Below are 27,154 nucleotides of genomic sequence, written 5' to 3' on the forward strand. Positions count from 1 at the left end.
AGACAGAGATAATGTAGAACTATTACAAGATATCTGTAGTCTGTGACTGGTTGTGTCAGATGTATTAGTAATCTGTGGTCAGTTGTCAATATTTGCTGATTTGTCGATTTTGCCTTATAATCCCTCATTTTTGATTCATGCACTTGATTATTAATGTATCTTTAGTCTTTAGTCCATTGTACGTCAGTTCGGTACAACTACGCGTTGTAAATTCACTGTATAAATGTGCTTAGTAAAATTCCATTTGATGATCATTGCTGTTTTAAAAATTTAAATAGACTTTTTGTCTTGATTGTATTTTTGTAAATTTCGTCGTGACTTTGATCTTACATTATTCAGTTGTTTTATCTCCAAAATGTCGGCGAGTTATTCATTGTCGCGCCACAGTCAATCTGAGGACGATTCCTTTATTATTCTGGGTAGCGTATCGCCCCAGAATAGCATGGAAGCTGCAATGGTGGAATCTAAGATATCTCAATGCTCTAGTTCCAAGGGATCAGACCTTTTCACTCCGAGTACAATGCCAGGACTTGACAAAACTTCATTAGTCTTAGAGAATGGAGTGTCGTCATTTAATGGTGACTTCAACTTTGACCAGGTATGCCACTTGTGACATAATACATTTAATTTAATTCCGACATTTATGTTTTATAAACACCTTATTTAGTCGTTAACAGATCAAGGTTGTTGTCTTCAAGTTTATTTTTTCAGTCTGTTTTTTTAACCTTACTTCACCACATCACAATATCTGCCTTGTTGTTTATTTTGAATCTAACCGATGACATATAATTATATAGACACGTTACAAGCACAAAGCTGGCCTGTTGACAACTGTCTACCGGCCGGATTCTTTTTTTTTAGACTTCAGAGTTTCATGTAGTTTGCTCTCCACATGAGCAAATGCTGAGAAGTTCCTGATTGGCTCACATCAGAATATCCTTCCTGATCCCAACAGTTTAGCTAAAATTAAGTAATATAATAGCAGAAAAATTCTCTTTTTGAAATATAAACCTTGTATTTATAATAAGCAAGGTAAAAAATAATGCGACTCCCATACAAAAAATAAAAAAAGCACGAAGAAGATGACTTTTAATTCGTAAGCAATTGCCTTCCGTGCTTTCATTCTCTAATGAACATTAATCTAAATCAGATGTGAGGCTTCGCAGAAATGTACATGAAAAAATGCTTTAATTGCACTGAAACTGAAAAACAAAATAAGCAGATAATTAGTTATATTTTGAAACTACTAGCAAGTTACACAGAAATAAGCCAAAAAAAGTACAAATTGATATTCAACAAACAAGATTTTGAAATATAAATATTTGTTAATTAGAATTAATTGCCATATGGCAAAAAGCTCACTGTACAAGAAAAATGTTTGTACAAAGGTGAAATAAATAAATAAACCATGAATCATTTTTTATTATCTGCTTTTGCATATTGATTAAAGCTACTATCAGAAAAAATATCTTATCAAGTTCTACCTCAAATATCTGTTCTTAGATAAATGAAAATATGTTTTCAATAATATATCTGTATTAATAAATACGTCATAGAAAAGGCTCACGGGACAAACAATTGTCATAATATTATATCACAACCTTTGTTGTATGTAGACAACATTTAGAGAAGGTCTAGTTTAAGAGATTGCTTCGTAAAAGTATCACCTTCCACAGTTTTAAAAAACCACCTATAGGGACATTTGGACTTACTAAAACAATGAGGAACTTCAGCCCTACTTGAAATTGGTTACAAAAAATTACTTCTAGTGCGGGGTAAAAATTAGAGCATAAATTGTAAAAAAAAGTTTCTTGAAAATGTACAAAAAAATAATAAAAAATATTTTGACAAAAACGCACTACTTTAAATGACGTCACTGGTTCATATGAATCAACCTATGATATATTTTTTTTCATTTTCTTTTATTCAGGAAACATACAGTACAGTTACAAAGTTTAATATTTTACACAATTAGACTTAATTCTAATGGACCAATGAAGTTTCCATATTAAAAAGCAATTATATGTAAGGTTAATTATGAAAGTATAAAAAAGAGAAGGAAAAAGAAAAACATAAATGAAAGTTGTTTAAAAATTGAGAGATATATGAGTAGAGAGTTAATAGAGAAATGAGAGTTATGCAAAATTTCCGGTCTGCTTGCCGTTTCTGGATCTATGGGAAGAACTGAATGAGAATAAGCAGAAATACATCTTTGACGTCACACGCGGAGTTATTTCAGAAATACAAAACTTTGAAAAATCATAGCGCTGATAATACGATATATAAAAAAACACTGAACTTCCTCATTGTGAAGTTATTAATATTTGACTGTATGTAGGTACTGGCATTATTTGAACATTTTTTGAATATTTTTTTTACTTATAGTTTAGGAGTTATTTTAAAACTGTTGTGGTAGAAACTGAGTAAAAAACTTATTAGTATGAAAACAAATAAAACATTTTGTAACCTTTTTCAATATATTATATTCACATAATACTTAAAAAAACATTTAAATTATACCTACTATTATTTATATGTTTATGTTATACCTGCTCACAAAAAATATAATAAAGTCTCAACAAATACCATAACTTCTTATTTAGTTTATGTAAAATCACTAAAATAAATTTGAACACCGACCTGTATCAGAATATGACTGTTCCTTTGTCAAGGCTTAAAAATAAAGTACCTTAAACTAAATATTTTAAACATATTAAATAACAAGTAGATACCTAACACACATAATCTGCCAACATGTCGCACCCCCGCTAGAGTAAAAACTAAATAATTGGTTATATTATTTAACACGGAAAATGTAAAATTAGTGCTTCAAATAATAATTTTAAATAAAAATCCTTTAAGTCTGGTGCTAAAACAGCTGCTTCAGGTGTCAGAATTTTGAAAGACGCGAACACGGCAGTTCGTTTACAGCAGTGATTCCCAAAGTGGTCTATATCGACCCCCAGGGGTCTATGACAACCTGCAAGGGGTCTATGACAACCTGCACGGGGTCTTTGACAACCTGCACGGGGTCTACGACAACGAAAAAAAAATTTGGGGGTCCATGAAATGAAAATGGGGGTCCACGAAAGTGGATCTCAACATACACTGATAGTACTTCTGTACTTCTGGCTGCAAAAAAACATACCCGTTACTTATCCTGTATTATGGAATATAGCGAGCAAATTTTTAATTTCCTTTCCATCGTCATACCTTTCGTTCGGTTCGGCGCTGTTACCAATCTCCTAACAAAAAAAGAAACAGACTGGACATCATTGGCCGAGGAAATTTAAGATTAAACCTGACAAAATTGACGCCAAATGTTGATAATTTATTATTAAAGCACCAGGTTCATCCTTCCCACTAAAAACATTTACTTATTGCCTAGTTTATTTTATATAACAGATACAAAATATTATTTTGAGTAGTTTTAATTTAAATTCAGTTAATAAATGTATAAAACTTAACATTTGTTTTAACTTAACATATTACAACAGAGATAAAGAACATTTAAGAGAAGGAAATATAGAAGTCTTGGCATCTACAGGGTTTATACCTGTCAATGGCTGGTTTAAGTGGCCACTTTACACACTGTAACATTCACCATTCTGCCCATATTTGAACATCTATATTCCTTCAATTCTTTCATCTGTCGATGTTTGTGAAGTTAAAGAGCTGAAACCTTTATTTATGCGGGTGAGATTCGTCTAATTGAATTATTTGTCTACGAAAATTTGGACAAACTCAAAATATTGTTGATTTGTTTTAACTTTAAGTTTTCAACACTAAACTTCACTACATTTAGAAATTTATGAAAAACAATATCAGGTAAATAAGGGGTCTACCAAAAACCGAAAAACATGGCAAGGGGTCTACGACACAAAAAAGTTTGGGAACCTCTGGTTTACAGTATAAAGTTTGTTCCTAATGAACCCAACAAATCATAAAAATGAGTTTTGCCAGAAAACATTCACTAAATCAATTTTGATAAAAAGCAACAACTAAATAGGGTCAGTACTTACTTTTAAAAATAATTTTTTAGTTTGTATTGTTTTAAAACTGTTGAAAAGGGTTAAGTAACTTTTTGATTTATTTTTTATTAAGTGTTATGTTTTTTGTCCACTAGCCATCGCCAGTGTCGGTGGAATTAGCCAACGCAGTAATGATGGAGTGTTCCAGTACCCTGGAGTTGGAGGCCAAGATTGTGGAACTTCTGGAAGAAAATATGATTCTTCGCCAAACTCTTAAACAGAACAATTTGTCTATTAAGGAGCAGTTCAAAACTATAGTTGAATGGCAGGAAGACATGATGAAAACTCACCAGCTCCATAAAAACAAGTTTGTCGAAACTAAAAATCTGATTGAAAAGGTTTGGTTCACCACTATCAGTCATATTATCAAATAAATATTTTAAAATATAAACAGCTGTCACAGAAAAAAGCCTCAAGAGGAAACGAAGCCTGATTTTCTTCATACACACGTATTCCCGTATTTCCTCCCTGGATTATAGCACTAGAGCAATGTTTTTTTTCTTTGATAAATTGTTTCTTATGGAAGCTAGGACCATCCAAAAACTCTTAAATGCGCCTGGTTTTATCTGCCCACTTCGGATGTACGGTAGGTATGCAAATATGATAAATAAATTGAATTCTGGTACTCTTTTCTTTAAAAAAAAAAAAACAAAATCCGTTCAGTTTTGGTGCGGAAATTGGGAATACGAGACCTCAATTTTAGTTAGGCATCAGTCATCAGTCTGATGAGCATGAGCAGTTGTCTTTTTTGCACAGTATCGGGGAGGCATCTGCGAGGGAGTAAGAAAAACGGTTCAAATACATATTCATTTATCTGGTTTTCCACCGCATATCTTCTTAATAGAATGCAAGGCTGAAAATTGAAGAAGGGAAGATTTTAATTTAGTTTATTTCTTATGCATCTTAATCTTGAATTTATTATTGAGTTTTATTAACTACAAAAAGTTATGTTATGTATTTTTATCAATACAGAAATTTTAGAGAAGCTTTTATTAAGGGAAAAAATAATATTTAAATGATACGGTTAAGGTGCATACACTCAGTATTTGTTAAATGTCGTTCGTTTCTGTTCACAACTCTTGGCATTTGACATTCGATATTCATTTTGTCAGTGACATTAAACGATAAAAAATTAAGAGTGTCTGGTATCAACTTCTGTCAATTATTGTTGTGTTGTTGTCCTATAGTCATCTTTATTTTTCTGCCTAAACACAGGAAATTCCTAACTAATCGGGACCTGAAACAAAAAATATCTGTACATTGTAAAAACCGTCAAATAAATAAATTGTTAGGTTGTAATATACAACTTGACAATTTTACTGTTACAGCGCAGTTTTTTTTAGGTAGTATTTTTTTCATTCATTCCATTGCTGAATTAAGTTAATGTTGAACATTTTTTTATATTCTAGTTACGTTTGGAAAATTCAAAACTAAAAAAAGATTTGGAATTGGTGAAAACAGATAGAACATCAGATCCGTGTGATGTAAAGAGTTCTGTTGGTTCAAATAGTGATTTGGATAAATCTGAGGTCATGGAAATATTGACCTTACAGCTGGAGGCTATTGAGAGGCAACGGAAAATGGTTATCAATGACAATGAAAAACTGTTGCTCGAAAAAGAAAATTTGAATAAAGAAATTATAGGGCTACAAGAAAAAAACTTCCAGCTTACTGCAAGTAACCAGACTGCATTAGAGGTACATATTTTTATTTATTATTATTATTGTTGTTGAAATGAGTCTGACTTACAAAGTTAGCGTGAAATTTTACAAAAGAATAGTGTAAAATATAAACTAGAAAAAAAGTTTAAAGACGTTAAATACAGGACAAATAGAGATCAATTAACTCTTTCACCGCTAAGCATGAGAAAGGCATGACCAAATTCAACAAATACTTGAAGATGGACATGTAAAAAGTCAGAATAATCGTCCTGCGACCTGCTACCTGCGATGTATAAATGTAGAGGATGAGAGGTATGTATGCAAACACAGAGTGATATAGCGTTCTATCCCTTCTGCCTACCGCTACAGAGAAACTGCATGATGGGTTTTTTTGTTGCATGTGATTGTATATGTAGAAGACCTATTTGCGAGTTTAGCATAGAAGAAACCTACACATTTATTTATTTATTTATTAATGGACATTGTCCATGTATACAATTTATAAGGTTTAAATATTACAATAAAAGAATAGTTTAAAACATTTCAAAAAAGAAAAGAAGCATTGACAAACATAAGAGACATCGAGACAAGATCTGGACTATTTATTTAGTGCTCGTTAAAATCGTTGTAAACTTAAACCAAAAAAGTCCAGATCTTGTCTTGAGTTAACAATACGACAAAGACGGGTCATTGGAGAATTAAGGCCATAGTTTGTACATTATTTTTTTACTGACTAATTGTTTTAGAGTAGAGTGTAAATCGCCGTGATCCTTTTGAGATGTGTTCTACTCTACTATGACAGTACCATTTTATATTAATCCAATTGATTATGTTGAGAACTATGATATCTTTGAAAGAATCACTCCATTTTTTAAATTTTTAGTTAATTTTTTAATTTCCTTTATTTTTGCAAATAAATACACCAAAATCTGTAATTGTTCAATTACAATGAAAAAAATGTGTAATTAAGAAAAATAATTTGCATAAATTTCCATTAACTCGGTTCTTCTTCTTCGTTGTGGGGTTCATGATCATTGGTACTTTTCTCAGCCATTCTATTTAAATGCGCCTCCACCCTTTATGGCTCTGCCCCCTCTCCACAGAGCACGGAGGCAGGCTCGGCTGTGACATTGTCTTCATCTGATCGATTCAGCGAGATCGATGTAGCTTTGCTGCTTTGTCTCAATTATTATTATTTTCTCATGGTTTTCTGGGTCATGTCTTCACATTTATTCAATTAGCTATCTTCAAAATGTACAAACACTATTTATTATTTATTGTGTTCTTAGTTGGAAGCGGTCAACAAACAATTAACGCAGGATTTGGCAACACTAAGGCAAGAACACGATAAACTAATCAAGTCTAAAGAACATGAATCTTCTCCAGATAAAAGTTTTGTTATGACTGCTGGGAACCTCCTCTCCCATTCAAATCTAGAAAACACCATTGACATTTTAACATCACAATTAGAATTGGTTGAACGACAAAGAAGACAAGTCATTGATGACAGTGAGAAGATATTGTCAGAAAAAGAATCATTAGAAAAGGTTTTAGCAGAGACAAAACAAAAATGTAATGATCTGGGATTAAATCAGAAGGTTTGTTGTTTAAATATATTTTTCAACATTCAATTATTTATTTTATTTTGTTAACATAATATGTATCAGATATATTTGCATGTACATAATTGATATCTTTTTATATATTTTTATTTATTTCATTTTCAAGGTAATTCAACAAAGATACATACTAGAAAACATACAATATTAAGGCATTCTTCGATACGATTTCATATGCAATTATGAAGATAAAATACAAGTGATACTTAAATCCGCATATTTGGAATAACCAGTGACCAGTTTCATTGCTTTTGTGTCATCTTTGGGACCAGGTGATGTTGTAAATGCGATGAAACTAGTCAATGGTATTTTATTTCTGTAATAAATCACAATGAACTTCCAAGAATTTTCACTAATAGACTTGAATATTTTTATGTTACTATGACTTTATTTTTTTGCTTGTACAACCTTATTTTAAGCCAGTCAAAAACCATACTAATATTTATATTCTGTCAATTAATAAATTATGTTTGTATATATTTTTAATACATATTTGAAATTCAAACTTAGTTTCATATAGGTATCATGCAATGTTTATTTTATGTTTATTAACTAATATAGTTTCATCAGTTTTTATGTGAATGATCACTATCTGCCTACTGATCTAATTAATAGCTTTGAAATATGTAAGTGCAAACCTTGATGCAAGTCTGGTTTTGGTTTGCTGGAAAATGTTGCTTCTAGCATTAAACTCACCATTAGTACATATTACATTATATTTACAATAAGTTCAATAAAATAACAATAGTATTTTAAACCTATATTCTTAAATGACATTTGAGTTGAGAATATTATTGCAAAAAACATAAAAAAGTATTTGTAATTAATTTTAATTTATGATGATCCGGTCCACATTTAAAAAAAAAAGTTGAAATCCAAACAATGCAATTTGTATTTGTTTTAAGGTTAAGAGTAATGTTGATTCTGAAGATGTTATTCGAAGCCTCGAAGCTAAAGTTTCCAATCTTCTCGCAGAATTGAAAAATTCTCAAGTCAAATTACTACAGTTTGAAAACATGAAGGTAAGAAATTTGTAAAAATTTATGCATTTTTTTAATCGTATATTTTTTATGCTCGTTTTCAAAATAGTATCGTAATAGTAGATCTACTTATAAGACGATGGTGACGCACAATTTTTTTTTGGCGGTACACTGTTGAACGAAGATGAAAACTATCGCACTTATTGTTATTTTTCCATTTTTATTAAAATTGGCAATTGCACCAATGATGATTCGAGGACTAGGGAAATATCACATACTATGAATACCGATAAAAATACATGAAATGGATTTAGAAAAATTCATTGTATTATCAAAATCAATATGGATATTGTGGAGTAAAGTTTTCGTACATAACTTTAAAAAAAGAAATTATACAAATATATGTCCCTAGAAAAACGCGACATGTTTGGCTTTGATAATTGTGATGTCAAGATTCATGACGATTCTATGTTCTATAAATATTTAAACGGTTGCAAATAAAGTTCAAAATCAACATGATAACATGATTAAGGACGTGGCCAATGCAATGCCAATTTTTGTTAGAATTATAAATTAAAAAATATTTTTTATATAAAGTATTCAAAAAAATTATTTTACTCCACGGTATTTCATAGACCCTTATTACTTTAAAATTGTCAGTAAAAGAAGTGATATTTCCCTATTGTAATGTTCAATGAAAATGTTTTTCAGTCTTATTTTTCTCTTGATTCAGAGGTAGGTACAACGAATTTGGTTCAAGGGGGGATAGAAACAAAATAGTAAAAAAAATAATTTAATACTTAACCTCAATATCAAATACATAGATGGCGCTCCAAACGCGCTAGCGAAAGCTTTCCTTGTTTCATGACATATATACAAAAACCAAAAATGTCACCGATATGGATATTCGCTAATAAGCGGAATGGGGAATGTTGTAGAATTCTACATAAAAGTGGCCACTTGAACCCAACCTATGACAGGTCATAAGCCCTGTAAACGCTCGAATATCCATAATCTTGAAACAAAAATTCTACCCATCTCTGTAGTGATATAAATAATAGTATAAAAAAATTGTCATTTACAAAATAATTACTTTTTAAATTTAGTATGTTTACAATTTTGCTTATTTTTATAATGGCTGTCTATACTTGAACATCTCATCCATCTGCACTTTCTATGAAGATTTAGACATGCTTAAAATATTATTAATGTCTATTTTCTCTTTTGAGGTATACGTTGTTTGTCTCCATTCGGATGAATAATACAGTTATGCGTGTGAAATAGAACCAGAACCCTAGATGGATGTTTTTGACACGATGGTAAAAATCATGAAAAGGAAAATCGAGTGAAGATAAATCTGCCTCATAGTGGGTTTGTGTGTGGCAAGGTCGACATGAAATATATATGATTTAAAATGTACACACATATCGTGGGTATTCTGCGATAAATCACTAAGTCAAAATTACTACTTCGGAGATAATTGAAGTCTAAAGTTTGTAACGAAATAACTTTTTTTTTAATACTAAACATTACTAAGCCAACTTGAAAAAATGGTAAATTGATCTATCCACAACATTTTATTTAATAGTTTAATAAATAATAACTGAACTTTCAGAACATTTTTTTCAAAATAATAGTGGATTGTCATGACTTAGTGCATTTTCGCTGATACATAATACCACAGTAAGGAATTCAAATTGAAGTTACATTGTACCTACTATAGTCACTTTGTGAGAAATGTTTTTTTTTCTTTAATTAAAAAAGTTATGTAATCATTTTATCTAATGTACAGTACCTATTGCATTAGGTAAAATAAATAATAATTCATTAGTAAAAAGAGAAAAGAAAGAAAATAATAATTGCCACGTTTGCCTCTGAGTGTAGACATCACATACTAGACATCTCCAGGATATGTCGCCGACCAACAATCTCACCTTTTCTCAAGTCAGTACTGCTCCATAAGCTCCGCTGAATACATCCGAAATATTGTTATTGATGGCCCACCAGTACGGCGTCCCTTGTCCTTTGGTGCCTTTTCCCTGAACGGATTTATGTTATATTGACTTATTACAAAAAATATCTCGACTTGTAGTGTAGACAGGCGTTTTTGCAGATTGTAGAGTATTTTTTCCAATAGTATAACCTCATCATTAAACAGCAAAATTTTGACTTAGTGCTTTTTCGCAGAATACCCACAATATATATGTTTAAAAGAGTGACGTTGATGTTTTGTGGATCCAAGATTTTAATAACTTTTTAATTAAAATTGTTAATTTTTGTCTTTAATAGTTGGAGTACACACAGCACAGGCTTGAGACTCAGGATAAAATTAAACTGCTGAATTTCATTAATGCTGAAACAAAACAACGGTTGAAGGAAGCTCACTCAATTGTAAGTCATCGTGATATTATATATGAGGGGGCAACTCGTGCATGGTATAACATTGTAGCGTGCACATTGTCCTTAAAAGAAATAATCTTTTTGCCACTTATTTTGTTGGTTTTCCTGAAAACAGTGATCACAGAGAATGGCATTTTTGCTTTTGACGGGGCTCATGTACATACATAAAAATCTCATGATGAGTGTTCTCATACATCAAGTAAAAAATACAGTCTTATTTATCCATTAAAATTACAAATTTTATTGATTATATTATACTTTTTCTTTTAGAAAATGTTTGATGTTTAAAACATCCAACAGGCTTATTTAAAACATAATTAATAAATCAATAAATATGAGGAAAAAACACGAAAACAATAATAATAATAATTCTGAACAGAACGTCTTGATCGAACAAATTAAGACATGAATTGATGAAGGCGTTATGTCGCAAATTAAAAAAAAAACCTTTTTAATGTAAATTAGTAGAAAAACCATACAATAACATCTTCAATGGCTATCAAAATAAACAACTATTGGTGTTCAAAACTTTAACCCCAGATATCTCTGATTTTTGTTTTTGTTACACAACATCTTTATCCACTTTTGTCTTCAAATATTTGTTTTTAAAAAAAGTCAATACCATTTTTTAATACAGTTCACATTATTATGAAACACATTATTGGTATATAGTTACGTGCTTTCAAAGTGACGAGTGAGCCTGTAAATTTTTTACTTATAAATTTTTAAAAACCTATCTAGTGTTTTACTCTTTTAATTGACTAAATACAATCTACTCATTGCGTTACATAAATATAAACACTATATTGTGATTTTGTGAAACATAAACCTGTTCAAGATTAGTATTTTTATGCACATAAGATCATATTATGAAAGGTTCCAATATTGTGTATTGGAATCTTTCATAATATGTTTCATAAAATTCTAAAAAATAGATAATAACATGATTTATTTTTCATTTGAATTAAAAAGTGGTAATCTCTTAAATTATAATTACAATTGTAGAGTAAACTGTATGCATTTAAAGCAAATACATATTATGTATATAGGTACATATTTTGTATTATTTTGCAGACCTTCCAGCCTGTTAGATATTCCCTTAATTTAGAAGCTAATACTGATAGTTTGGAGTCTGTAAACTTTATGGAGAATGTTAAAGTATATGACTCAACCCTGAAGGAACTTGCTGGATACTTGAACCAACATTCTGAAGAGTAAGTGATAAATAAACGATGACTTTGTCCATATGTAAAATGAAACATTAATAAAACAAAAAAAATATGGAGGTTGCAAAACCCGCCTAAGTTTGGAATGCAGACTGATATAATAAAACTATGTATACGATCTGATCTTCAAACAGCTTCTCTTACATTTTTAACTAGAATCAAATCCTAATATTGCACTAATTGTCAAGTCCGTCAACTATGTAATACACTGAAATTAGAATGAAAATGCGAAATCAATCGAAAACATAATCCATAATTTACTAAAAAGAAAAGCTCGTGAAAGACTTGACTTATTCTCTATGCGTGTATACTCTATTCCCCAAAGTATTGTATTACATGGGTCAAAAAGCTCGTATTACATGGGTCAAAAAATGGTACAAGATTTTGTGCACTTTCTTGTATAATACTTATTGCACCAAATTTTAGGCCATTTTATGTGCTATTTTATAAGGGAGAGTTTCTGGGGTTGAAAATAGCCCATTAGCATGCGCAGTATCTATATGTTTTTGGTGTCATGACTGATAACAAGCAATTTCACGGTTGACAATATGAGCTTTTTCGTGACTACTAACAACAAACAATATATTATTCTGTGATCATAAATCAACATCAGGTTTCTAAAATATGTGAACATTATTGAAAATCAGTATTTCCAGAAAAAAGGCAAGCATGAAGTGAAAAAGTGCAGTGAAACAAATAAGACCAAGGTTCAACAAAGTGAGGGGGGTATAACTTGCAAACCTGACAAAATCCAAAATCTTTAATAAGTGAGATATGAATTGAAACTTTTTATTGAAATTATTTGCAAATATGTGCAACCTCTACCCGGGAATTGCAAATTGGGCAATCTCTAAAATTAAATTTATTATTCCACCATTGTTTCTTGATAGAATCATGATTATTTCATCACCTATCTAGTTATACAAGTAGTAAAAGTACGAAAAAAAAATTAAGCTATTATTGTATCATTTTTTTGATTTGCTCAAAATAACGAAAGATGGATTTTGCCGGATTTGCTAATAGTACCCTCAAATATGTGTTGACAATAAGATTTTTTTTTAAAAATTTAATTTTCATCAGCGTGATGATTTTTTTAAGTTTTGTGTTTCTGAAATTACTCCGCATTTGACGTCAGAGGTTCTTTTCCGTTTATTCTCTGTAAACTGGATATCTTTCACAACTCTCTTATCATTGGTTGATTCATATAAACTAGTGACGTTGTTCAAAGTAGTTTGTTTTTACTAAAATACTTTTAATTATTTTTTTTGTTCATTTTCAAGAAAATTTGCCATACATGGTCTAATTTTTCCGTGCGCGAGAATACATTTTTGTATCCAATTTCCCGTAGGACTGAAGTTCCTCATTGGAGTTAACAGTCACAGGCGTTGGATGTGAGCGCGCAGATTTTGATTAAAATATTTTTAGAAAAATAAGACGTGTTCTAATTTATCTAAATTTGACCACATACTTTACCCAATTTATGTATTACATGACACAATATTAACTGGGTCAAATCTTGCACAAGATCTTGAACTATTTTTTAACCTATATAATATAGGCTATGTAATTTTTAACCTATGTAACACATTTCTCTATGCATCTTAATAGTACCCACCTTTCAAATTCTTACACTTACTGAAAAAATTACACACTGTATTGACTTAAATCAAAGTTACTACCATGAAGTAGTTACCTTAACCCAATCCCAGCGGGAACTATCTTTAGACAGTCTGAAAAATCGTGCTCCGTACGCGGCAACTGTCTAGACATTTTAGACTTTATAGGCTGATACTTTGATAAGTGCACTATATGGCCAAAAAGTTTGTTTAGAAATATTCCTTGAACATTTGTTGATGAGTGACATCTCTGAATAACTCCTATGATTATATTTGTTTATGTTACAAAAGATTTTAATCAGAGTGGGCGAAAAAATGACCCAACAGTTTTAAAATGTCGTATCAGTTATCTCTGTGGAACTGTGCGTTGATCGTGTTATTGAGTACCTTGTGTTATTTTTGTACCGATAAGATGTAAGAATTGTATTTATAATAATAACAACTTAAAATTATAACTACTATATTAATTACATTAAAAACCTCATTTCGTTTAGTTCATGTTTTGTTTTTTTTTAAATATACATTATTTAAAAAATAACAATCATAAAATCTCAATATGTCGAACCGATGTTAAAGTGATGAGCAGATTTGTGAGAGACAGATTTTAAAGTAAGCAAGAAGAGTCTTTCATGTTGAAGACGATATTCGAAATATTGTTGCTTCCACAAATGCCTCGGTAAACTTGGATATTAACCGACGAAAAATTCAGTTTTATTATTTTATATGTAGAATCTTAAAATCACAAGGATAAGTATTTTTATTTTAACAATAAAAATAACATAACTATGAGTTTCGCTCCTTACGTATCTTGAAATTTGAACCGATGTTAAAAAAAAATAAAAATTAGGACTTAATATTGGATGAACTTTGGACAAACAATGATTTTGTTTGTTAAGTTATATTATAAGCAAATGTGTTGAATATAATATAATCTAAGAACGTTAACACTATTAATTGAACGCAATTTTGAAAAAATGGGATATTGGCATTATCGAATTCAGGAAGATCAATTCTATGTTCTGCTTAAAATGACCAGGCCGCTTTCATACAAAAAACTGTGATAATCACCTTTTGAAAATTTCTTGATGTAAAAATGTCATAAAAATGAATGTCACCTCAAACATTCAAGGTTTGTATAAGGTTTCATTCAATATTAAATCTCTCTGTCATTAAAATTATTTAATCTGGTCATAAACATGCTTAAATTCTTTTTTGTTTTATAAAAAAACGAATGCATACATTATTTATCATTTGCCAAAGTAAAAAACATTCCAACTGTTGTGTAGATTAAATTATCCACTCTTTTACAAAAGTGCTATTATCTCAGTTTCACTTTTCTATGGCTGGCTGCTTTATGCATAACTACGGTCAATTGTGCTTAAGTGTCTCCGTGCGGTGTTCCATCAACACATTCATAAATATAAGTGAGTACCTATAGCATAATGCTAGCGCTCTGTTTACAAATCGGTTGGAACACTTTTATTTGAATGTTTATTGATATAATTTCTCAGTGTACACATAAAAACTTATTTCATTATTGAAGTTTAATACCCGTATGCAGAGACAAGCCTTAAGGTGAGGAAAGTACATTCTATTGTCTTCACCTTCGGGTTATTTTCTGCATTTTAAATTAGAATGTGCTTTCCTCACCTTAAGTTTTGTCTCTGCATACGGGTATTAGTATTTGGAAAGATAACTAAACGATAAATTATATGGATAAATGCCTTTGTCTCTTATAACTGGACGATTTAAAAATCTCATCCGTGATTTTTAGCGCTTGAAAATATGCCGCCGCGTACGGATGTCGGCAAACCTACTCTATGCTTAGCGGTGAAAGAGTCAATTTTAAAAAAAATATATTTTTCAAAAATATTTACAAAATATTCTTAAATTAAAGTCCTGCTGAGTTGCATACATACAACTCGTCAGCAGGTTCTTATAAATTACATTGATTATTTACACTTAACCTACATTAACAATAATTTTACTTGAAAAACAATTACAGATTACATTTTGAAAAATTAAAAACTATCACTAATACAAAAAACTTTTTTCTAATAACCATAATTTGAGCAAACGTCGAACTCCTGTATTTAACTTAAATAATTTTAATATTGTTTGGTAACATATTTAATATTTTAGGTATACTGTATTGCAGTGTCCTTTTGCCATATTTATTGCAGTATCTAAGAACAGCTAGCCCTTCCATACTAGTAAACCTGGTGTTGTAATCATGTACCAACTTGAGTTTATACTCGGAGTGCGACGCATGCTGACAAATTAATTTGTACCAAAGTAGAGCCCTAACAGATAATTTATTTACAGATTTATACATTAATGATATTGAAATATTGTGTCTCTGGCGGTATACATCTTTATGTAGTAGCAATTTGATCATAGAATTTTGCAAGGTTTGAATAAAATTAATATTAGTTTCACTTGATAACCCCCAGGAAGTTATGGCGTATCGTATAATTGATTCAGAGAGAGATAAATAAATAATTCGTAAAGTATTAACAGGGACATAATATTTTAATATGCACATTCTATTACTTATTGCTCTTAATCGCTTACACAATTTTCTAATATGTACATCCCATTTAAAATTATAATCTATAGTTAAACCTAAATAAACATACTGCTCAATATTTTCAATATTTTCACACATGCACGGTTGCATAATATCACTATGGATACACGTATAGTTATGTGATAAAATTAACGGTGTTGTGTGAGTTTTATAGTTCGTTCAATAATAATAATACAGTTTAAGTAGTTAGTTTAGTGTGCCCGTTTTTTTAGTCATAATGAAAATTTAGTATAAACGTGGTTAAATGTATTAGATTTTGATAGACATTGTTGTTTCTTTAATATTAATTTATTTTGAACATTGTTTTTTTTCTAGTTTTGGTTCATTATTTGATTGTGTCACCGACCTAATAAAAGAGAACGCTGGACAAAAACAAGATGACAGTTCCCAAATTAAAATAATGTTAATGAGTATTAAAGAAATTTTAGACAAACATCACTATGTTATTGCCAATTACAAGTAAGCATACTTTGTAATATATATTGCAACAATATTTGAAGAGAGTCCACTGCAATAATGATAAATGTCCTGTCAATGTAGTTTTGTGATATTTGCTTTTGAATGTCTTGAACGGTCGATGCAAAACTCCGGTTTGAAGTTAAATAAAGAGCTGACAGTAATGATGCAACACAATGCGTGGTGGTTATTTTTGTCTGCGGACATTTATCATTATTGTAAAGTTTTGCTGTGAATGTTAGTGACTCAAATTTCTATTCCAGTGGTGTAATCTTAATTTTAAATATGATTTATCGCAAAACTGACATCGATTTTGCTAAGTTTTTAAATGTTAAAAGTGACTAAGTTGATAAAGCAAACAAATTGGGTACTTAGTTTAATTTTTTTGAGTTTAAAAACAATATTTTGAGTATGTCCAAATGTTTGCGGACAGGCTGAATTTGCTCCCTAGGGATTATTAAAATCTAAATTTGTTATAACAGAGAGGGAAAAAAATTCAAGAAGGCAATATGGAAGTCTAGTCATTATCAAACTCTACTAATAACTAGTTTGATAATGTCCTAACAAGAAAAAACGCGTCACATTATACACTCTTGTATATTTAGAAAATAAAAATAGAATTAAATCCAATAAAAGTATTTTATTTTGGATACTTTACCAAATTATAAAACAACTAGTTTTAGCCAAAGTGTATGCATATACGTAATATGCCGTGTGTTTGTTAAACCCTGTCACATCCAAAACTCGTCTCTAAAACGGGGATTCCTCTACCTGGCCGTAAGGGTCGCAATGCCAGCCCCATCTTGAGATCAGTGTAAGATATAATTGAAGGTGTCCCTCGAATAAGGGTCTATATAATACATGGCAACAAAAAGTGGTTTCATTATTTCAAATGGGTCTTTATAGCATTGCGTTAATTTCCATTTAAATATTTTTTTCATAGTAGCAACATTTGAGCCACAATTTGCTCCAAATTTATTTTACAGAATAATAAGGGATTCAGATTCTATGAATTGGCATTCCAAAATAGTCGAGGATTATGTAGGATTACTGTAAAATTAATAATGAATTTTTCAATAAGCTGATAAGTTATAAGTGAAATACTTTTATAAAATAGATGTGGAATATGAATGAATGTTAAATCGTATTACCTTACACTGTAACAGTGAAATAAAGGTTTGTAAATCGGATCGCACAATAGCGTTGTTAATGTTTTAATTTAATAGTGTGGATTGGAAGTAGAATATTGGTAAATCAATGTAAAATTTCCTTATTGTTGAAATCGATATAAACATATAAAATGTGTTAATAAGATTGGGGAGCGGGTAAAGGGGGGGGGGGGGGCGGACGGGGCGGTGTGCGGCGCATCTAACTTTCCCCTCCCCCGGTTTCTCTCCTGCAGAAGTAAGCTAACATTTTTTTTTTACTTTGCCAATATGTCTTCTTGCTCATACCGAACATCGTGATTTCGGATGTGACAGGGTTTAACAGACGCTCTGTATGGTTAAATTCAAGTGAATACACCTAATTGGATAGCAAGCCTTGTTATGTTTTCTGTTTTTTTTTATATGTGTAAGTTTAACCTGTACATATGTTTGTATTTCTAATAAAATAAAATATTATAATTTTTCTCATATTATAAAAATACTTTTTTTAGCCACAAAGTGAAATCTTCATTGTCTGCGCTAGAAAATATATTTTTGGACTACAAGCAAGTGCTAAAAATTTTGAAAGACTTTGAAACTAAAAAAAATGAGGACAGCCGGGTAATTCATTGAACTTATCAATTTTATTTTATCGTTAAAAATGATTTTGTTATGACAATATTATCATTTAATATTATTTACTTTAAAAGAACTCACAATATCAAGATTTAAAATGCCATGCCAAGACAATTTGCTTTTGCTGGAATTATGCATGTGGACGCATAGGAGCTCCTACCCAATTGGATTTTGACAGAAGAAAACGATGTTGATGTTTGATGCATATTTATTGCATGTCGAATGAACAGTGAAACTGCTTAAACGTTTTACTTGAGTAACCACTAAAAATATGTTTTTGTATCTTTCTCCATGAATATTTAAACAGTCGAGCATTTAAATAATATTGTGATAATTTAAATGCACAACTTGTCTGTGTCGTAACATTCATGGAGGAGGATGCAAAAACATGTTTCTAGTAGTTAACTCGAAAACCCTGATTTTGAAATTACCTGGTTGTAGTGTTTACCCTGCGATTAGTAATTGGGAAATCCTTGGCCTGGATCCTATGTACTCCAGGCGCAAGAAATCACTCTGTGGGTTCTTATAAATGAAACTCCATTTACTTTTTAATAACAATATTATATTAGTCTTTTTGACAAAGACGAGTGACTGGTAAGGAAGTTTGAACCCGAATGAATCCGAGTGGAACCGTATGAAACCGAATGCCCTTCGTGATCCGAATGCTGGGTAGTTATAGCCTCTGTGTTCTGTAGTACACAGATACTACAGTAATTGTCTAGTGTTCACTTTACTTCCTAGTAGGGTTTTAAGATCGTATACTATACCCTGTCAGAAATTTGATATCTGTTTGCGTCAGCAATTTGTCATTAGTAATTTGGGTGCTTTGATAATCTATTATTTACATACAGGAAATGTGTGATTTAATTCCTGCACTGCCCTTAAGACGATAGTAGGTCAGATGACAGTGGACATTCGTTTTTGGGTGAATCTGTCCTTGTTAATTTATTATAACTTTAATAAAATATAATCATTTCAGGTGTCTCGGCAGAAAATTGATGAACTCACTGCACATCTATTAGCCCAAACACAAGAAGTAACTAACCATGAGGCAAATGTTAAAGCATTGAATGAAATCATCCAAACTTTGCAAATTGAATCTGATGAGAGAGATCTCCTTAGAGCTAAATTGGATGTATACAAGTAAGTCAAAACCATATATTTTAAAATATAAATGGGCAAATATATATACATATATATCTAGTACAAATATAAATATACAAAGCTTTTAAAGAAAAACAGCTTTGTAATGGCCTATTTATGTATTGCATATTTTGTAGACACTTTAACATGCCGTATGCTGCATAACTTTCCGTTTCCCGATTTTAAACAATCTTATTTGGACTGATATTGTCGTTTGAATAGCAAAATGAAACATTGACTGAACCTGTATTTTTCAGGACAAAAAAAACGGTTATTTTTAGTTGTATGAAAAAAAAATTACAGCTTTATTTAAACAAAGAATATGAAATATTTCACTTCTAAATTGAATAAATTGTACATTTTTCACTTAAAAAAACTTCCAGACATAGCAATGAAAATGACAATAATAACTGAACTATTTCAGGGATGATTTTGAAACTGAACGTGATTCTAGAACCAAAATTGCTTCAGTAAACGAAGAGCTCATTGAAAATATGAAGATATTGCATCGCAGAAATCAGAATTTAACTGAAGAGGTAATGTTATTTTATTTTCGAATTTCTTTAACATGTGTGAAATAAACACTGAATTATTAATCGAAAGATATTCAGAAATGGAATAATAATTGCACTAGTTGTCAGTAGCTTGCATTATATTTACTATCATCAATCGTGATGACATATTTTTTTTTTAATAAATTACACTAAATTAAACACTTCCTTATAAAAATTTTGTTAACAACAGGTGAAAAAATTCCACTCTAAATTACCTCACAACTTCGGTAATACAAGGAAAACTATACCAACCGCAGGCATCCAACCACCAGTACCTTCGTCCTCGAGGGCCCAATCTTCAGTCAACAGCTTAAATCACATGGTAAGTCAAACATTAAGTATATTTCAGCAGGATTCCCTCCTATATCCATTACTTGTCTCTCATACAGAAATCATTTGCGGAATATAGAAACTTGGAAGTAAGATCAATAATATATTTTTAAAATGATTATCTGCTTTACTTACACATGAGACTTTCTGCTGTGCATTAAAATCGAGATATTTTGTGGAATGAACATACTTATTTCAATTGTCCCGTGTTGTGGACTCACGGATCTGAGGTTTCACAACTGGATTTCCATTTTTCCAACACAAGTTATTTCCGACTTTTAGGAAATAATAAGAACTCAAATATTTATTTTCTATTAATGTAGCTTAATTCCAAGTATTAACTCTCCTTTCAGTATTATATTGAACTTAATATTTCTTTCCTATCTTTTACTTTTAGTTAAAATACTGACCGTATTATATCACAAAACTGCACTAACTGAACACACTACAACACTTACTGCTTGTGACTGTAGCAAACCTTGTTTACTAGAAATAATTTTTGTTTAATTCTATAATCAGTATTCTACCTCTGAAGTTGTAAATGTGTTTTTTTTCTTATTCTTTTTGATCAAATATTGATTTAACATACCAAACTTTTTACTTTAGTGAAGTGATATTAGTTTGAATGGTGACATATTTCCAGTTTGATATCAGTGCATTATCCTTTTTATAGATTTAGTTGCTTTCCTGTACATTCTATGTACAAATCTTATTTGCCAAACATGGATTAAAGAAATTTGTTTTCAGGATCCTAGCTGGGTATGGATCGATGACACAACTCCAATGAACACTTGGTTCAGAAGTTCTCATACTTAATAATGCACACTTAGTTTACAATCATTCTGTTTATCGCTTGAAGTGTTATCATAACTGATCGTTGTAGACAAACCATGTATATCACTGTTTGAATTTATTTAAAATGAAACACTTTGTAATTTTTATCATATAAGACATTTTTTCCACATAGTATATGCTTAAACAATAAATAATATAAATCACTGTTATTACATAAAAATACCCCCTCTGTAATGTTTCTTCAGTAATACAGTCGGCCTCGTAGTGTATTGGTCAACGCGTCTGCCTACCATGCGAGAGGTCTCAAGTTTGATTCCCGACATGGTTGATATGAAATATTTATTTTAAAGGGTATTTTCACACCAGAATATTTCGTAATCCATGGAATGGTACCTGAAACGTAAGACTGATCATCTTACTTTCATGTAACAAAAATGATAAAGATACACTGCGGTTGGTGTACCAATGCACCAACAATGCAATGTGCCCTATGCACCATCAGCGCCCTTGAGGTGATTTTCACAAAAATGGCGCTATATAAATTATCCAACTATATATATATATATATATAGGTGCAGAAAGGGATTGATGATGATGATGATGATAATACAATTACATTGGTATGTTAAATTCACTATTGAAATCAATATAGAATACAACACATTTGAATTTGTCCATAGAATATTAAGGTAACTATAAAATTTAACATTTGGACGTGTTGCTCCCCCAGAAGTACACTGTGGTATGTCTAAATTGTCCATTTTTAAGGAGGGCAAAAACAAACTTTTTTTAATTTATTCATGCTAATTTCATGTATTTTGTAGTATTCACTTAATTGACTGTCAAAATATTAAAAAAACACGGTGTCATTTTAATTACTTCAGTGTTCTTCTTGATATTTTACTCAGTTGATTTCAAAGAATACTGAAGTTTGTGGTTTATCGTAGAGGTGAGAGGCGGTTCTTTAGTATTTGCATGAGTGCAGTGCACCAAGTAAAAAGATGCGCAAATACATTATTAAAAAAAAAAGTAAAAATATGTAATACAAAGAAACAGGAATTCTTTGCAACATTAGACTCGTACAACATTATATTCAATACAAGTGGCAGAAGATCTAGCGAAATCGACTCTAGCGGACGATTTTCTCATCTTGTCTATGCCCGCGCAATCGTCATTGTGCATTTTCTGAATTGAATTTGTAAGAAAAATACCAGATAGACTATGCTGCATACCGGTGAATCATACATTAGAGGGAGAAGACAATATAACACGCTCCGTGCACCGCCCACGTCTACGCGTATAAAACAGCGTACAAACTAAAACAATGGCAGATTTAGCTTTAGCGGCTGTCATTTTACCATAACCATATCGGACTTGTTATATTGCAATATTCTCAAACTGAATATACAAGTTGACAAAATGTAAGGAAATGCTCTTCCGGCGATTTTAGCCAGGAGGAGGGTAGGATATTCGTCAGTACTCTAAGAAATAGAAATAAAAATGCGGTCAAACCGCATTCATTACTCAAAACAGTCAAATTTAGACTTGCTGCAGTGTACTTCTGTGAATCATATTTTATTTAATAAGTCATGTGTAACTTATAATTGAATTTTTGTAAACCTTTATTAAATTGCCAACTGTTATAAAACAAGCTACTGCTCTCAGCTATATTTTAACTGGCTCATTTTCACCCGCTAATCAGAGGATACTATTGCCGCTCACCCATAATACGTAATGATGGTTGGTAGCTGAAATTGTTTTTTTTTTATTATTTATTTATTATTTCACGTTTTACATAAAACTTTTTTTAAATATGAATACCTCACTGGGCACAACCCGTGTCGAGGCATTCATTTACATGATTTAATATATGATACTTATAGTGTTTAAAATATATGTAAAATACATATAAAATATTACATATTCACATTTAAATCCACACAGATATATATAATAGTAAGAGAGAAAAAAAGAATTTAAAAAAGAAAGAAAAAGAAAACAACATTATATTATTAGTACAACTCAAACATTTAACTACTGCGCAGACATTAGGTCAAGTAGCAAGCTACTTTCAGCTGTCAGCTCCCGGTGGCCCAACATCCGCACAAATGCCAAATATACGAATATATGACATATATTCATAGAGACACTGCGTGGATACAAATACGAAACACGAAATGCAAAAATAATTATATATTAACAAGTTTACAAAATTTTTTAAGTTTACTAAATAAAGATTATTTTTTAATAAAATACAAACGTACAACATTTTTGACAGCCTCGTTGGTGCATCGGCTCCGCACCGACTTCTCGCACCGAAGTTAGTGGAGATTACAATAACTAAACGTTATTTGTTGCAAGTCTGGATATTCGGTGCCGTATTGGGCCTGTCTGTAGGGGCGCATAACACGGCGTATCGATCGATCGGCCAGTATTACAATTTACCCCTTGATTTCTATGAAACTGACACAAATCAAATTGTTTGGAGTTAAAAGGAATAAATGTTTTAAAAACTTGGGTGAATTGACAATTGAAATTCCTATAATGGTGCTAAAACAGTGAGAATAGTATGATCATCTCGACAGTTTTAACATTAAAACTCTTAAGATTTACAGCACGCGTGGCAACGATGGTTCAGAGTCAAAACAGTATATAAAAACAACAGAAAAATACTCAAAATCTAAAAATATTTTCAATGAACATCTTTGTGTGGGATTTTTTTTATTTGAAATGATCGAGAGAATCACAAAAAGACGCGTGCAAGCAAATAATACTGCGCGATAAATGGGTTTCTCTTGATAAATTATAATTATTTGTAATTATGCGTGTATTCTTAGCATACAGTGACTTGAGTGGTTTTGTTTTTTTTTATGGTTTCTTAAATTTGTAATTTTTTATTATTTTGAATTTCCTATTTTAAAATAAACCTAGTTTAGAAGTTATTGAATATGAACTTTATAACTATTGTATGATCATCATTCAACAAATAATTGAATATGTGATCATATTCAGTATGATTTTTGTAGATAAAAACATACATTTACAATATTGTTAACAACCGATGTTTATTTTAAAAAACGCACGAGGAATACCAGAAAGCGATTATTATATTTGATGCGAAGTTTGTTCTGTTCTACCACGGTTTTCTTCTACAGCATTAAGTTTTTTCCCGCATAGTACTTCTTCTTCTTCGATGGCGCTACAGCCCAAATCGAGCCTTAGCCTCCTTCAACGTTTGCCTCCAACTCCGCCTATCCTCGGCAGCCATTGTCCAATTTGCAACTTGTAGAAGCTGTGCTGCATCTTTTTTACTTCATCCTCCCACCTCAATCTAGGTCTTCCGATCCTTCTTTTACCTCCTGGGTGTCCAGTCATGACTCTCTTAGTTACTCGCGCATCAGGCATTCTTTGTACGTGTCCAGTCATCTCAACATGAGCAGCTTTATGTGCGTCGAGATACTAGGGGCTTCATATATGCTGTACAATTCCGTATTTTGCCTAATGCGCCACTCTTCTCCATCTTTCACGGGACCACAGATTCGGCGAATAACTCTCTTTTCAAATATATCCAGCATCTCAGCGGACCTTACTGTCAGGGTCAGTGCCTCGCATCCATACCCCCCAATACAGTCCTAATAAGTCCCGCATATTATTGGTTGAAATAGAGCACTGTTGTTGTTTCCGGCGGTGAATGGTGAAAGTAATATGTGCGCCGCCAATATTCAAATATTAACTAACACAATATATCTATAGTAAATTTCAGATTAGTTTTCCTTTTTTTAAATTGATTATTGAGGTATTTTGAATAATCCTAAACAAACTTACTCCACAATTTTAGATTTCTGCAAACAATTTTTTATGTACATTTTGTAATGTAATGCGTCTCATTTCATAAAAAAAAAAAAAAAACTTTTTTATTTATTCTGTATTGTTTAGAAAACATCCAGTATAATATTAACTTATAAAAGACTTGGTTTTTTTAAATACCAAATGAGGATATATGCAGCAAAAATTAACAGATTTTTTCAATTCATAAATAAGTACAAAAATATATTTCATTATTAAATGGTTTTTTTAAAATTAGGTAAATGAGAAAGAAGATAGTGAGGATTCAACTCATCCGAAATTCTACTGCCCTGTATGTGGGGGACCCTTTAAATCTATGAAGATACTACAAGACCACGTAGAAACTTGCCTGTTAATATAATTTGTAGTAATAAATGTTCGTAGATATTTGTATATAACTACTTACTGACTTTTCCATGTCTACCGGTTTCGAGACGTACCCTTCTCTTCACCGGGACATTAATTACACTAACATGCGAATCCCACTATACGCCTTCACCGTAGTAGATGCAAAAAAATATTAAACCAACATGCTGATGGAACACATGTTATTAAAAGCTGACGCTAACGTGCACAGATTATAATTTTTAAATTGTTTAATCTTGCGGGATAATTGAAAAAAAAGGGGAGGAGTATGCATTTACTAGTATAGGGTACCACCACAATGAAACATCATATATTGGTCTATATTGAGAGGTTATTTGTTTATTGATTAAAGGGACATTATTTTTCAAAGCCCAGAATGTTTAATATTTTCATCTTATTTACTTTTAAGCTTTCAATACTTGTATGTAAGATTTAACCCTGTATCTATTAGTCAGTAAGTGGTTATATACAGGCAGATTAGACATAGAGAAGTTGGTATGTGATTATACACAAATATCTACTAACATTAGTTGAAATGTTCGATCACAAAGTTGGTGCTTTAAACATTGATAATAATTTATTGTAATTTATCAGTGAAGACATTCACATATTACAGACATTTAATTACCGTGAAACTAGTTGTCTTGTGAATTAAATATCTAAGCAATTTGATTAAAGTCATTGAAATCTAAGAGAACATATTATAAGGCGCTGAGAGCCAAAGAAATTTAACCGAAATTTGAGTGTTTTTTTTACAAAATGATTCCTAATTTGTGACTTGTTTTTTTTTTTACAAATGACTAAGAAAATAGTGTATGTAATGATTCTTACTTACCATATTTAACATAAATAAATAAAATGTAAAATCTAAACAAAATCGTAACATATGTGCCTTTTTTTCTTAATGAGACTTTGGCATAGTAATATGTTTTTTTATAACACTATTGCTTCTAATTTATTGGTGCATAAGTTCCTATGACTTGAAATTGAATAAGGAAATAAAAGATCGCATGAGCTATGTTCACTGACAGCTCCATACAAATTCAGCAGCTGTGCTTCTTTGGGATGAATGTTTTTTCAGATTTTTTTTTAGTCTGACATGAAACGAGATTTTTTTAACCAACTGCATACTTTTAGATTAAATTGATCTCAAACGTAGCTTAAGATCTTATGGCTCTCGGCGCCTCGTATGTCCCGATTTTAATTAATTATACAGAAATCCTAATCTCCGTAAATGAGGAATATGTATATTATTTGACAATTACTTATATTATTTATGTTTATTTCATATGATTGCATAAAAGTATCAATATATTATTTATATTCTAACTCATTCTTTGTAGGCCAACGTTTGCTGATCATTACACCAGCATGCATGATATTCAAGCTTAAATTTTTTATGTTTTCTCTGTTAATATTTGCTCAACACTTATTGATTAATGACATTTTTACAGATTTTATCCTGTCCCAACTGCTTGTACAGAACCATTGACTACTCCTTAATGAACACGCACTTAAATAAATGCTTGAGGACCTGAGACTTGCTTGTAGAAAGCATTGTGATAGACAGCCTTGATTGTAACTTCAAAGAGAGCGAGTTTTTGAGAGAAAAAAGCGTTTAAAGTAGCTTTGTTAAAAATTAAAGAAATGTATATTTTTCTTCTACACATTTACAATAGAGTTAATTTCAAAGTCCTTTTTATGATTAAATTGAATAAAAGATATTTTACCAGCGACGCTGTACGATGTACATCCAAACT

The 27,154-nt window shown here is 31.0% G+C and overlaps 1 protein-coding gene across 3 annotated transcripts; it reads left to right on the top strand.

Moving 5' to 3' along the window:
* On the top strand, positions 1–27,033 carry LOC148280200 (optineurin-like). Of its 3 annotated transcripts, none has more exons than XM_088228767.1 (13): positions 1–598; positions 4,127–4,369; positions 5,441–5,728; positions 6,982–7,290; positions 8,217–8,333; positions 10,581–10,682; positions 11,766–11,905; positions 16,439–16,582; positions 18,237–18,345; positions 19,340–19,503; positions 19,928–20,039; positions 20,248–20,379; positions 26,849–27,033. In XM_088228767.1, the coding sequence occupies exons 1-13, from the start codon at positions 356–358 to the stop codon at positions 26,930–26,932; spliced, it is 2,187 nt and encodes a 728-aa protein (XP_088084893.1). In that variant the 5' UTR covers positions 1–355; the 3' UTR covers positions 26,933–27,033. The 3 variants fall into 3 exon arrangements, with proteins under 3 accessions (XP_088084893.1, XP_088084892.1, XP_088084894.1); XM_088228766.1 differs by lacking the exon at positions 26,849–27,033 and adding an exon at positions 25,267–25,652; XM_088228768.1 differs by lacking the exon at positions 26,849–27,033 and adding an exon at positions 21,135–21,373.
* Positions 27,034–27,154: the final 121 nt, after the last annotated feature.

The sequence above is a fragment of the Micrasema longulum genome, unplaced genomic scaffold, assembly GCF_059751315.1.
Source record: "Micrasema longulum isolate JH-2025_06_02 unplaced genomic scaffold, ASM5975131v1 h1tg000607l, whole genome shotgun sequence".
NCBI classification, from domain to species: domain Eukaryota; kingdom Metazoa; phylum Arthropoda; class Insecta; order Trichoptera; family Brachycentridae; genus Micrasema; species Micrasema longulum.